Source organism: Biomphalaria glabrata, chromosome 11 (genome assembly GCF_947242115.1).
Source record: "Biomphalaria glabrata chromosome 11, xgBioGlab47.1, whole genome shotgun sequence".
NCBI lineage: Eukaryota > Metazoa > Mollusca > Gastropoda > Planorbidae > Biomphalaria > Biomphalaria glabrata.
Genome location: NC_074721.1, coordinates 19,093,176 through 19,107,625, shown reverse-complemented (window position 1 = coordinate 19,107,625; position 14,450 = coordinate 19,093,176). Strand labels below are relative to the sequence as shown.

General features: G+C 34.2%; 1 protein-coding gene across 1 annotated transcript; it reads right to left on the bottom strand.

Annotated features, from left to right (window-relative positions):
* Positions 1-461: 461 nt before the first annotated feature.
* LOC106054789 (chymotrypsin-like elastase family member 1) lies at positions 462-11,437 on the bottom strand. The gene is made up of 6 exons (XM_013210818.2): positions 11,324-11,437; positions 10,705-10,853; positions 9,365-9,589; positions 6,185-6,418; positions 1,285-1,419; positions 462-574 (listed from the first exon to the last, which is right to left on the bottom strand). Exons 1-4 carry the CDS (start codon positions 11,388-11,390, stop codon positions 6,194-6,196), a joined length of 666 nt encoding a protein of 221 aa, XP_013066272.2. The 5' UTR covers positions 11,391-11,437; the 3' UTR covers positions 462-574; positions 1,285-1,419; positions 6,185-6,193.
* Positions 11,438-14,450: the final 3,013 nt, after the last annotated feature.

Genomic DNA, 14,450 nt, shown 5'->3' with positions numbered 1-14,450 from the left:
ATTTTCTACGATTTCTAATGCTAGCTTCAACTCTTTTTAGGGCGGAGTAAAAATACAAACTAAAAAGGAAATTGTGAACATGAAAAACTATCATGTAGATTCTAGTTCTAATCGCTTAGTCAGTCTATATAGCTGAGTCTTAGAACTACACTCTAAATTAATTTATATCTTAAATACATTAACACTTCCAGATTATAGAATTACAATCCACACTCACTACCAGACCTAAACATAAATCTGTCACTTAAACTTAATGTTAATGTTATAAACTGTTAATGTTTATTTCACAAATGCAACTGAAGCATCAAATGCTTTGCTTGGCTTTAACAGTATCTAATGATATAATAGTGATATAATAGTTTACTAACCAAATATCAAGGATGAACCATTTTTTTTTGCTTTAAATTCGGAGACTATTGAAAGCAACCTAGCTACAAATTAAATTAACAAGAATAAAGAGGTTTGAGGAAAGTCAAATTTTTATTACATTGTCTTGAAAAAAAAGTTTACAATTTGTCTGACAACCACTTCCGGTAAGCAGGAAGATGAACGTACACAGAAGGAAACGCAGAAGCTGAAATATAAATATATATATAAATATATAATTATTTTATTATTTTATATTTTTAAAAAACATTTTTACAGTCTGTTATGATACAATTAAAACAAGCTATAGGGCTTGTGTCAAGTTATTTAATCTCCGGTTACTTTATAGCATAGCCATTTATCTTCTTCCATTTTAACCCCATGTCGCTTAAACTCACAATCAGGTCACTTGACCTTTGATATTTAAAATAAAAAATGTATGAATTCAAACATGGACTTCTAGACATGACGTTTAAATATATTTAGAACTTGGAACTGTTGATAGCTATTGCCTCTGGTCTAAATAGAATTAGCATATAACATGGGTAATTACATGTATTAAGAAAGATATTAAGATTATTCCCGATAAGTAATCAATCCATATTAAGGCTCTACATAGCAATATTATTTTCTCCTCTGTTGTTAAAGAGAATTAGGGGTATGTGAGGATTTGTTTATCTTACGGATTAAAACTAAATCTTATTGGCATAAAAATAACTACCGAGCATTTCTATGATTTCTTTTACTCTGTACAGGAAAAATATCAAACAATTCCAGAAAGAAAAAACGGTTAAAATCAAACTTACTCGTACACAAATTTGATATCTCCAGATAAGCAACTATTGATCCCAAATGGCAAAAAAAAAAAAAAAAAAAATTACGCCACAAAGTGCATTTTATAATTAAACAAAATCTTACGCATACAAGTTGGTTCTACATAAGATCCTATTCCAACCAGCTCAAGGTTTTGATTGTTTGGTCCACACATTAAAGGGCCGCCGTTATCTCCAAAACAGGGACCATTAGATTCAACTTCTTCCTGCGTGTCGAAATCTGAGGAAAAATAATTGAATTAATTAATTAATCTTGGTGAAGACTGGAATTTAGAATTTCGGGATTTTTAAGGGTACCTTACTTTAGTTGGGAAAGTTTAGTCGGTAGATCGTTGTACTTGCCACATGATACCCTGCTTGTTAACCGTTGGATAAGGAAACAGATGACCTTAATGTCATCTGCCAATATATATATAGGGAAATTAAAAACAAATATTTCACGCACACGATGTTAAATATGTAAAAAAAAAGTTTTATCGCTGATAATTTACGTCTAGATATCATTCTCCTATGTTGACTAATTAGCCTCATACCATCTTGATTGTCTCCACATCAGAGAGAGAGAGAAAGAGTCGTCTTTGTTCTACTTAAATCTCGCAAAGCGCTGAGCGTGGCTGTAATCAAATGTCGCTAGTCAACCTGGCCCGTCGAATGTTCTAGATCTACCCTTTTGTCTTGACGGTCTCATTGACCACATCAATGTTTGATAACCAAACAGGCGATTTCCTGATTTTGTTCCTTGTGACTTGTCACGTGTTTGCATAAGCATGCCCATCACTTCCTTCCTCTAGCTATTCAGAACAGTTCTTGGTCAATCAAAGGTGAAAAATCGACATCATTTATATTTGGTTAATCAGGCTATTTGAAATTGGCCTCCTCCCACCACAACCTTTCTAGAAAATAAATTCACACCCAAACCTCTCAACTAAGCCCATCTACATTGAGGGGATCACTAAGAGATGTAAATACATGCAGCCTCGAATTCCTTCTATTATTTCCTTGGACTTTTGCCTGATTGCTGCTACAGACACTAGCTAGTTCTTGTTCCTGTCATCTCCACGTCTGACAGATGTTCCTGTTATCTCAGTGACTCTCTACCCAAGTATTATTCTGATGACTACATCACGGGAGAACCCTTTCTTAATTAACTCTGTGGCCGGAAAAAAGGAATCTATGCATCAGCAAGTACCAGTTAAACCCTGAGTTCTCAGTTTCACACCTGCAATTGATTCTCAGCACCCATGGCTATTGAGCTATTTCGCTACCTAGCACCCTACTCCTGCCTTTTCATCGTTCAAATGTACCCCGACAGTGTAGCTTCCGCCAAACCGCAAGGGTCCTTAACAGTGGACTGTCTAGTTTCATCCGAAACACAAAGCCTTTAGTTGGAACACATCCAGACTCACAGACTTGAAAATCAAAAGGGTTTATCTCCGAGCTGGCAACAAGTGAACACAGTACATCAAACAAATAACTGAGCACTCTTATCAACGTCACCGATCAGGTAATGTGCTGAGATTGACTTCTCTTACTTATCTCTATACATACTCAGGTTACTGTAGATTTTGTGATTTCTGCCCACCATTGTTAGTCTTTCCCCAGTGTTGTTATATGACACTTCTATTGAGTCGCTCTGTTTCTTTCTTGAATCTTGTTCACATTTTCACCATAGATTTACCGACCACTTCTGTTCATCTAATCAAACAGCAAATTTTGCAGTAAAGCTCATGCTCCTTGAGAACACTTGAATTAATCAAATTATGAACTTATTAACCAATCAAATAGTCGCTATGGATTATTTTTTAAATAGAATATATAGATAAGAAACGACACTACGCTAACGGGAGATCAGCCACCTTGTGTAGAGAATAAGGAATATAATTGAAATATACCAATCGTTAGAGAAGATCTGAACACTGACCTGCATTGTTGCAACCTGTGGGCAGAGGAAATTAATAGCTCGTTGCTGCGTCACAAGGAACCTGTCACAGTCTCATTTGACATAAAGTGTTATTTGTTTACATTGGGTCAAGAAGGTAAAGGCACAAGAAAACTTCTGAGTAGAAAGAGGAAGTAAGAGGTACTTAACTCAATTGAAGTCAGTAGTTTTCTGGATTAGGGGTGGTACTCACCTAATAGGGTGGCCCCTTTGTTACCCGCTGTGAAGACGTAATTTAGTATTATAGTTGTACTTGGTGTGAGACATGTTCTAGATTCTAGAGGACTTATTATTTTCTGTCTTTTGTGATGCGGATGTGATTGTTTTACATTATGTTTAATTGTGTTTATATAACTGGAACGTAATTACTTGTCTAACCAGTGATTTGTAATTGGACTCATCAAGACGATGCAATATTTTATCTTGTATTTTTTTTAGTAAATAAACGTTATCTGTGTGTAAGATTTATATCAGTCACGTACTAAATGTGTAGCGCAACTTAATAGGCAGAGCTGAGACGCACGAACCCAGCAGAGAGTACAGCACATACCTCTCTGTTGAAATTCTGCTAGAAACAGCTGCTTACCTTGAAAAGTGGAAGGAATCGGTTACATCAGTGATGCCCAAAATACGGCCCGCGGGCCAGATTCAGCTCGCGATGTGGTTTAATCCGGCCAACCGAAACGTCTGCACAAAGTGTAGAATAGGTTGAAAAATGTATCTTTACCCACGTTAGGGTCCTGACTTTTCCCTGATAAATTGGTACCATGCCATTTAAAATGTGTAGGTTTATGAAATGAGAGAGCGGAAGAAACTACAAGTTGACTGAATTTAGAATCATACCTGGAAAATTGAACGGATCTTTAATTATTTTTTTTTGGAACATGATAATAAACCAACATTTTTTTTGTGTGTAAATTGTAGCTGTTTTAAAAACAACAACATATCTACGGCTTTATTAAACAAAAATGACGTCATTCTTGGTTTGAGCCGCGAATAAAAAGTTGTTAAACTGCGCCTAGAAATTAGAGGATCGATATGAATATTTACCAAATAGAGACAAGAAAATGAGTCGTTGGTAAAGCTAGTTACAATGTCGCTCACATTTTAAGAGAGAAATGAAGTCAGTTAATAACTTATTAATATGCTTTTAATTAATGCAAGTATTAGATCCACTGGTTTCTAATAAAATTCTTTTAGGTCAATTTCATTTCGTTAAGTACATTTTCGGTCATGTGGTCCGCGACACGAGTGCCGGAAATAAAAATGACCCGCAGGTCGAATTAGGCTGAACATCACTAGGTTACATGAAATATCACAGCCCCCCCCCCCCCTACGACGAAAGTCAAGGGACAGATGATTATGATGATTTAATGTTGGACATAAACGAAGGCAGGCTCATTAGTGCTTTATATGTTTGTCTTTATATTACAAAGAATAAAAACTCCAAATATCTATACTATAATTTACAAAGAAAATAAAACGAATAAAATACTCAGTAAGACACACAGATAGAGGCACATGTCTTAATTTCATATTGTAGGACAAATTTATATTAGTGCTCCTTCCTCCCAAGTGCCACTACAGAGCTAAATGGGCTGCCTTAGTAAGCCAGGAGGACAAGCGACTTAGCAGAATTGAAGCTACTGATTAATTTTTTTTAAGAAACGTCAGTAATCTATAAGATAAGAAAAAGGTAAATGACTAGGGATTGATTGACTGCAATGCGATATGAACTTTTTATTTATAACTAGACATATGTTACCCGCGACCCGCGGGTCTTAATTTGCGCATTACTGTCGATATAGTCACTGAGAGTGTTTTGTAAACAATTAAACGAAATAATAATGTAATAAGTAAAGCGAATGTGTCAATGTAAAATTAGTGTGAATGAAGCTATGAAATCAAAGTAGCTAATAGGCTTAAATCCATTTTTTTCAAATTAAAACATTTGCTTTTAGGCCTACATATATTTGATTAAAATTTGAGATGAATATACTTAATTTTGTATCTTCATGTGTTAAAGTATAAAGTAGATCTTGAGGTAGACATAGATCTAAATCTACACTAATCTAGAGTTAAAAATTGGCTTTTATAGAGTTCATTCTGTGTTGCACATGCGTGACAATTTTCATGAAAGAATATAGGCCTATCTCAACACGGCTACGCAACTTTAGCGAACAGCGAACGAATGTTTTAAAAATGCTTTAGAAAAACAAATTTGAATGTTAAATTGATTAAAATATGAAATGAATGGACAATAATTAGTATGTTTATGTGTTAAAGCATAAAACTATCTTTGCGAAAAGAAGTTTTATCATCTTAGTGTTCAATAAGAGTTTTACACCTAGACCTAGACTCAGTAGAGAGATGTGTTAATGTGTAACCAATTGGTATTGTCTAATGAAAGAATGTTCGCCAGGAAATCTGTAGTCACATATATCAGGAATTTATGTAAAAAATGCTTTTGAAACACAAAATTGAAGGTTAATTTTATTATATAATGATATCAATGGATCTTCTTTTGTATTTTCATGTGTCAAAGTAAAAAACTATCTGCGCAAAGTGTGTTTCTTAAAATTAGATCTAGGTCTAAATCCTTTCTATCTTTTCTCATGTCAACATTGTAGACATGGCCTAGATTCATAAATACTATAGCTTTAATAGAGTCGGACAACTTTTTTTTTTTTTTGAGGGTCTTAAGTTTGTTTTAGGGCTACAATACATACACTACGGTCTAAGTTAGTACCCAAGGAACATTCCTGCCTAGTTTTATCAAGATTGGTCGAGCGGTTTTGATGTCTATAAGTAACATACATACATACATACATACATACATACATACACCTCACATTCTACTTTATAATATAGATGCGATCATGCTTAGGACTTGTACTGTGATTTAAATCGCTTAAAAAATTGTTTAATTTTTTTTTTTATGAACACATTTTTAAAATCAAAATCAGTTCCTACGTGTGCTGCACCTTTATATTCCAAGACATTGTTTGAATAAATATTGAAGATGTTCAGAACTAAAATACTTGACCACTCTTGTTTAAAACGCAACTAAACAGAGTCCATTATTGAAAGCATCTTGAAACCAAGGGAACCAATGATGGCAAATATTATTTGGCAAGATTCTTGTTGATGCTTTCTGTAGCGTATTGGGTAATATTGAATTCTCGGTGTAACCCCAGCCAGTTATCACGCAGGGTGGTTTCATCTTTTCAGGAATTTTGATATTAATATATTGAGTAGTATTTTGTGCAAACTTTGCAAGCTTTAAAAAAAATGTAATAAAATAGTGTTTAAAGAAACCTGAGAGAAAAATGAGGACAAAACCTTACAAATAAGGACTCAAAAACATTTAAAAAATAAAAGTAAACATAAACAGCTAGGCTTACATCTGGGAATAATGTATATATGTCAAAACATCAAATGTTCTAAAACAAAAAATATATTAGAACATGGGTTTAACAGAGAGGGGGGACTCGGGGTTCAGCCCCAACCTCTAAATGAAATCGCACCCCGCTTGAAGAGTTGGGAAGTTTGTGAGTATTTTTTCGCTTTAATTTTGTTTATTGTAGTTGAGATTTTAGTGTTCAACGATCACTTGCCTCAGAACAGCTAATGGGAGTTTGAGTTTAAAATTCCCCTCTTCTATGAAACAAAAAAAAAATCAATCTAGATTCATCAATTTCTATTTGCATTAAAACGACATTTTCAAAATAAGACTAAACGCAGATTCTATAAGAGTTTATAGTTTAAAACCTTTCTCCAGTGGGTTTCAAGGTAAAAAAAAACAACTCTTTACAATAAATTTTTAGCAAATTACGGACATAACATAATATCAGCGTAGCCGAAAGGTGTAGGGAATAATTTAAGGTTCTTTTAAAAAAAAAAACCTACTGAGAGTTTTGAGATTAAAAACACCCTCTTCAAGATAAAACTAAAGCGATTAACTACAGTCAACAAATTTTATGAGAGTTGTTAAATGGAGTTTAAGTTTAAAAAAAATCCAGTTGGTTTTGTGTTTGAAAGCTAAACCCCCAAACAGATGGTTTTGACGATAAAACTTCACTATTTAATAAACAAATCAAGCAAACTACGGTCACCAAATCTCGAGAGCGGTCTTGAGGTTTAAAACCTTCTCTTCCTACAAAAGGAAAAACAAAGCTAAAACAAGAAAGCTAAAAAAGAAATACATTTTCAAAACAATGCGTATATTAATTGTATCACTTAGTTTAGATCATTCATGTAATTAAATGTGTAATATTTGTAATCTAGACAAACAAGAACAAATTTGAGCAATTAGAAAAAATTTATAACCAATAGTTTCAGTTTAGCTTTCTCAATACGCAATGATCCTATCACTTGTCTGGACCAGCTGGAAAGGCATAGGGGAAGAAAGAACGGGGTGTATGGGTGATCGCTTTTTAAATGTTTTTTTTAAAAAAGGAACGACCTAAATTCGAACTTATGGGTTAAAGCATTCTCAGGCTTCATACTAAAAAAAAACGCGGTAACCACTCTGCTAGCAAAGAGTCTATGAAAATAGAACATTGTAGAGCTATCTGTTGTTTCTATTTCATGTTTGTGTTCAGACGACAACCTAATATAAAGGGAACTAATTCAGCTTTTACCAAACATCAGTCTTATATAATTTCTTTCCCCTGTTTGAGATACCAAACAAAATAATTTATTACCTATAGTTAATTAATTAATTGTTTTTTTAAATATATACTTGTGTTGTCAGGAAAAAAAATTTGTGCAAATTTCATTTTGATCCGAGATTTGGGGTGTTAGAAATAACACACTTTTGGCCAAACAGACAGACAGAGTGAGTTGATAGAAGATTTGTAATTACTAAATTTCAAGAGCGAATCTAAAATGGGTTTTGTTGTTACTCTCCGACTCCAATAAAAACTAAAGCAATACTCTGGTTACCAATTTCTACCATTCGCTGTGTTCCATATATAAAGTGCAGTGAATTGCAGATTTGGTATTTGTACTACAATTTTAAACAGAATGGTAGTCATATGCTTTTTTGTGTTGTAAATACTGCTCCCCCAGACCACCAAGCTTGCAAGTGTGGGGAATCCATTGTCTTTCCACTAGCTCCAGAAAAAAAAACTATTCTATGGTGCAATATACGTCCGAATGAATAAAGGGTCTGAATGCATATATTATATATATATATATATATATATATATATATATATATATATATATATATATATATATATATATACAAAAAAAAATATCCTGCCTACGCCCATGTATTAGTGTTTCCTAATTTTTGGAAGAGCAACTTCTAAAAGAGGTACTTTTAGCACAATGATACGTCTGGAATTTGGTGCACAACATTTTGTTTCAATTGTGGGAACAGTGACTTTTACTGAGCATATTAGAACATAGTCCCTTTCCTACAAAGCTTCTATCAACTCACTGTATCTGTCTGTCTGTCTGTCTGTCTGCCTGGTAAAAGGTTTCTACTCGTTATTTCCCCCACACCAATCTCTGGTCAAACTGAAACTTTGCAGATTTGTTTTTTATTTTACCTGATAATTCAAAAATCAATATTAAAAAAAAAACTAGTTATTTAACTATTGGTAATCCAACCTATTGTTTGGTATCTCGAACAAGGAAAATAAATTGAGCTTGACTTTAGTGGTGGTTAAAAGCTTAATAAGTCCCCTGTGTATGTCTCTCTAAATTGAAACAAAATTAAAAAACTATACAATCTTTCAGTCATAACTATCTCACTAGCAGAGTTAGCACGTCGGCCCCTTTTGTGTTCGAATTCAGGTCGTTCCCGTTTTTTTTTTCGTTGTTGTTTTTTTTTGTCAATGTTTTTAAAAATGAATGACGATGACGTTTTCACAAATGGTCCTGTCAAAAGAGAGGATCATCGCGTATTAAAGATTAAGGCATGAAATAGCGCTTTACAAAAACAATTGGTAAAAATGCTATTAATCGCAGCTTTATTGTTTTTGGTCTAGCTCTATTACAAATGTAATTACATGACTGAACCAAACTAAATGATACAATTACATTTGATATAAGCTTTGTTTTAAACAATATTTTTTTACCTGTCTTTGTTGTTTAACAAGTGTGCTTTGGTTTAAATACTATAAAAATACACGTTTATACATGTTCAAATCATGTAAAGAAATGAAATAATTGAAAAGAAAAAGATCCGTTTAAATGTTCTACATGTACTTACCTGCACATTCAGGTTAAGTTTAACTGCGGTGGCCAGTGTTATTACAGCAATATTATGGGGGTTCCAGTATTGAAGCTCATCATCGATACTTTCATGCTTGTAGATGTTGGAGACGTAAATAGTTTGTTCATACTGGTTTGGTGGCCCATATATATCTAGCACCCCAACAATCACACGGACATTGTAGGCTCTCAAGCGGTCAAAGCAATCGGCAGCGGTCAGAACCTAGTCACCATTAAAAAAATAGTACTTAAGAAAAAAACAAGATTACAAAGACTGTTTGTGTAGAAACACAAACTCAAAATCGGTCCACCCAAGTCACGTACAAAGGCAGGTTTCAATATTTAAAAAAAATTATCAGAATGAAATTCTATCAAAGGAAAATGGCAGAAGAATGGAGATCTAAATGGGACGGACGTTGGTTAGCCCATACATTTTTCAGATCTGGTAGAAACTGGGCATTAATGACTGAAGCTCTTCCTTCCTGTGTGCCATATTAGGATGTAGATAAGACAGCAGATATGCTTATACATAGAATTTGTGCACTTTAGTTAGCTACAATAGAAATAGTTCAACAATATATATGACGACGTGAAATTAATTGATGTGATGAATAGGGTTCCAGAGATTGTTTATAGTTATTAACAGTTGGCGTTTGTTTGACTTTTGAGATGACTACATCGTTTAGACACCGCAACGTTGCGAGGCCTTTTTCATTATGTTATAGATAATTATCGACTCGGTGATCTGAAGTTACTCTAATCTAGGAGAGTGACATATTGGCGTTGGTGCATGCACCAAGTTATTTATCAAAGTTTGTAAAAAATGCCAACATCGCAACACACTTTTTCAAACACAACTTCTGCATTTGTTCGCGAAGTGCATATATCTGAGAAGAATGCTTGCCGTGTTTGTATCTACTCCATCTGTCATTATTGAATCAGTTTCGGTCTATTTGAAACACGTGATGGATGAACGAGTATTCGAAGAATGCAAGAGCCAGGTCGCATCTTTGTTTTACACCCCCCCTCGAAGAATGCTAGAGCCAGGTCGCATCTTTGTTTTACACCCCCCCCCTCTCTGTTTAGTTCACATGGACTTAAAAAAAACCACAACATATAAAACTGTACATATGGCACTTTGGACTCAAATGTATTCAATTAAATGTATTGCATTCGTTTTTAAGAGACTTTTTAAAGCATATGTTTAATGTGTTTTTTTTTTAAAGTTTTATCTTAAAATTTCCAACATTCAGCTGTAAGAAACGATGTATTAATCTAACAAGGTGCTTGATTTTAAAATGTGCTTCAAAATAGTATAGACTTTTTTTTACAAATTACTTTTTTTTCCGTGACCAAAACTCCTCCACAGAGAAGGACCCATCTGTCGTTTAGTCTTTGTTGAACAGCAACTTGAAAAGGGAACTCGAACAATAGAGCCTTCTGTCCAAGCATAACACGCTTTCTCAATTGACCATAGGACTCGATGGCTGAAAACATATTAAATTAAAATCATGTTTTAAAGTTGCTTACACTATTAAAAAAACCCACAAAAGTTAATAAAAAGAAAATATCAGATTGTGAAATAGACAAAAAAAAAAACAAGTTTCAGTATTTTTTTTATTGAGATAACGTGTTTTGTCAGTGTGGTTTGGTTATTGGGAGGCCAATACGAGGAAAGCGCAAACAAGGACGTCGTCATATAACTTGGCGTCACACCTTCATGGAGGACCTCAGAACAGAGGACACCAGGTGGGTGGAGACCTCAGACATTTTTGTGTAGGCAGCTTGCCGCCCAATGCGCCGAATGGCACAGGAGGACGTAAGTCTAAGTCAGATTTGGATAGTCTAGACATAAAGGTCAAATAAGTCAACTGTCTGTAGCAGCGACCTAAGATGCTGTAATGGAATTCTTTGTAGTAGCATTACCAAAAAAAAATACAAGAAAAAAAAAACTTACCTACTCCGTTACTCAAATAAATAACAATTAGTAAAATGAAAAAATGAGAATAAATGAACCAACACATTTCATTTTTTATGACTATCTCTTGAGATTTAATTATTTCTTGAGTGGTCTGACATTTGGAAACTATAGCTCCAGATCTTATATATAAAACTCTTATGCTATTAACTACAAACAAATCACTTTATTAAATGTTCATTGCTCTGACAGTTCCAAATAAGTTTTTAAATCTTTCAATCAGTCTGAAACCAAAATAGTTAATTTAAAAAAATGATTAAGTTAAATTTACATTTATAGATACAGCTATGATAATGATTCGATTTTTAATGCGAGATTTATCTAGTATTTTTTACGGAAACTTCACAAAAATGTAAAATATTAATATAGTAACAAAATACCATAGACATGATATAGTGATAGATGTAAAAAAAACAACACGATTAAAAAGCTTATTAATTTAAACAAAATTACAAAGAGATTGTTTTGTTGTCTTACGAAGTCAGAGGCGGCCCATACTGAATCCTCTCATATGCCTGGTTTTGTTTTGATTATTTCAAGAAATAAAATCTGAAAGAATCCCTTGACGTTGTTTTTCAGATTAAAAAAAAGCATAACCTTTGGACAAAAAAAAAAACCCTTGATGTAATATTACAAGTCAGAAATGGGATTTGAAAAACAGTTTCTGTTATCTCGCAAAGTCAGAGGCGTCTGCTTAAATTTCGCCAATGAACAAACAATATTTAATTCTTTAATTGTTAAAAATTATACAATTTTAAGGAATCATTTGGATTTTTTTTACTTGAAAACCAACTAGACAATCAACTAGCATTAATAAGAATACAAGAATTGCTTGGATTAGAGCTCAGGTTTTAACTATTACATTATTGAAACACATACATGCTCTAATTGACTAGTTTTACTTCCTTGAACTAAATAATTGCCAAAGTATTTGTTCATTTTGTTTGATCATATACTTTTTTTTTTTTGCACTTTCAAAGTTATCCTGAGAGTTCCACACATGTTTGTTAGATTACTGTCTGTGGTACAAACATTATTCTGAAGTTAATTTGAAGAAGTAATCTTCTCACAAGTTATTGACATGTCTAATAAAAGACTCATTATTTAGAAAGGATTATATACAGTTTATAATAATAGGCCTAAAATCCATTTTAAACTCATAGACTGAATTTTTTAAATCAAATTTTAGACGTATTATATATAAAATATTTAGTTTACTGTACACATCAACTTAATTGAGGGTGGAAGGGCAGACAACATTTGAAAAGTTTGTTACTAGTGTGGTGTGGTAGCAGGTGGCCCTGTCACGTTTTTAGGCCTTGGCTCTGCAAGTTCATCATTGGCGGAAGTGGTCAAGCGCTCTACTACCTATAAAATGCTTCCTAATGGAATGCGCCTCAAATAGCCTCTGACCAGTCCAACAACTGGCTATCACGTGTGGCACATATATTGGTTCAGCGGAATTGTATTCAATAGCAGGAGAAGGGGCGAAGGCGAGTAACTGGCACCTAAACCGGTAGGCTTCGGGCAGGAAGGGCTCATTAGCTTTGGCTGGCGAACCACCTAAGAGAAAGAAAACTGAATTGAAAATTCTGCTTCTTTCCAGATATATCCAATCATGCGAGAGGCTTCAGAAGTCAACCCGATGGAAAAATCAGAAGCCGGTGACCCTTAGACAGCTTGAAGCACCCAATGCTTTCAGAACCCGCGACGCCGCTGACTCCAAACTGTATTGGCACTTGTCCTTCCTTTGGATACATCAGCAGCGTGGAGATGGGGAAACTGATGTGTGGGCGACATTGTTCCGACCACAGCTAATGCATAGGCATTCATCTCATTTCCACGAGATGATCCATAGTCGCTTTACGGCTGAAGGAATTGAATTTTTATTTTGGTAGTAACTATTTTCTATTTTTTTATTGTTATTCGAAGATAGACAACTGATTAATAATCATTTCAAACATTTTCATTGTTGCAAATTAAATATTTGACACATTTCTAATGACTACCAATCCATATAGTCAATGTATTTTGTGTCTTCACGATTGCGCTCCAACTTCCATTTCTTTGACATTGAAGCGTGAGATTTGACACTGAAGTGAGATTTTGGCACTGAAGTGAGATTTTGGCACTGAAGCGAGATAATTGACAAGAGGCGTGTCAACGACCTAGATTCTCCCCCTCTCTCGTCACTACCTCATTTTAATATACCAGTAGTATTATTCTTCTAGTGATGACTCTCCCCTTTAGTGGGTGTAATTACTTTGTCTGCATAATTATTATAGTACTTGAAGGTATATAAATTAAACTAATGACAACAATGTTATAACATCAATGACCACATAATGAATACTCATAAAGTCCAACTCTCTTATTAAAAACTAAAATTTAATATTCTAAGTAGGGCATCGATGGCCACTTTAAGATTATATAATAAATGCATTAATTGATATACGAATGGATTGTTAACTGCAAATATTAATTTACTAATAACATAAAATAATAAGACGAGTGGCTTCAATACTATATACATGTATTAATAAAACTATTGCATCTGTTAATATATTAAACAATAAAGACATAATCAACAATACAGTAATTAATCACCCATGCCAATCAGACCACTACGGTTACTCCATCCTCCATGCACTGGACCCAGCGCCGCAAATTGCATCAGAGTTCAGTACCGCTGTCCATGTCATCTGATGTCAATCACTGCATGTCTTTCATTGTCTTGCTACTTGATCTACGCCACTGTCGCTGACATCTATTCAGACCCTCAACGCTAGATTGTCACATACTCAAGAATGCTACCCAGACTGCCATCTACCGCCTCGGACTCTGGCTGACATCGACTCTAACTCTGACTGAGACTGTCACTCAGACTTTCACTAAGACTGTACCTAAATTGACAAATAATCAAAATATCGCTAACAACTAGCTAAAGCGCCTTTCTATTTAATCATAATCAACTAACATCTAATGCTAGATCTATAACTAATAAAAAACATTTGTTCTTACCCTGGTCCCTTAGAATTAATTCACTACATATTCTCTGGCAAACAACTCACACCTCTTAGAGCCAAGATCGTGAGCGAGCCTCTGC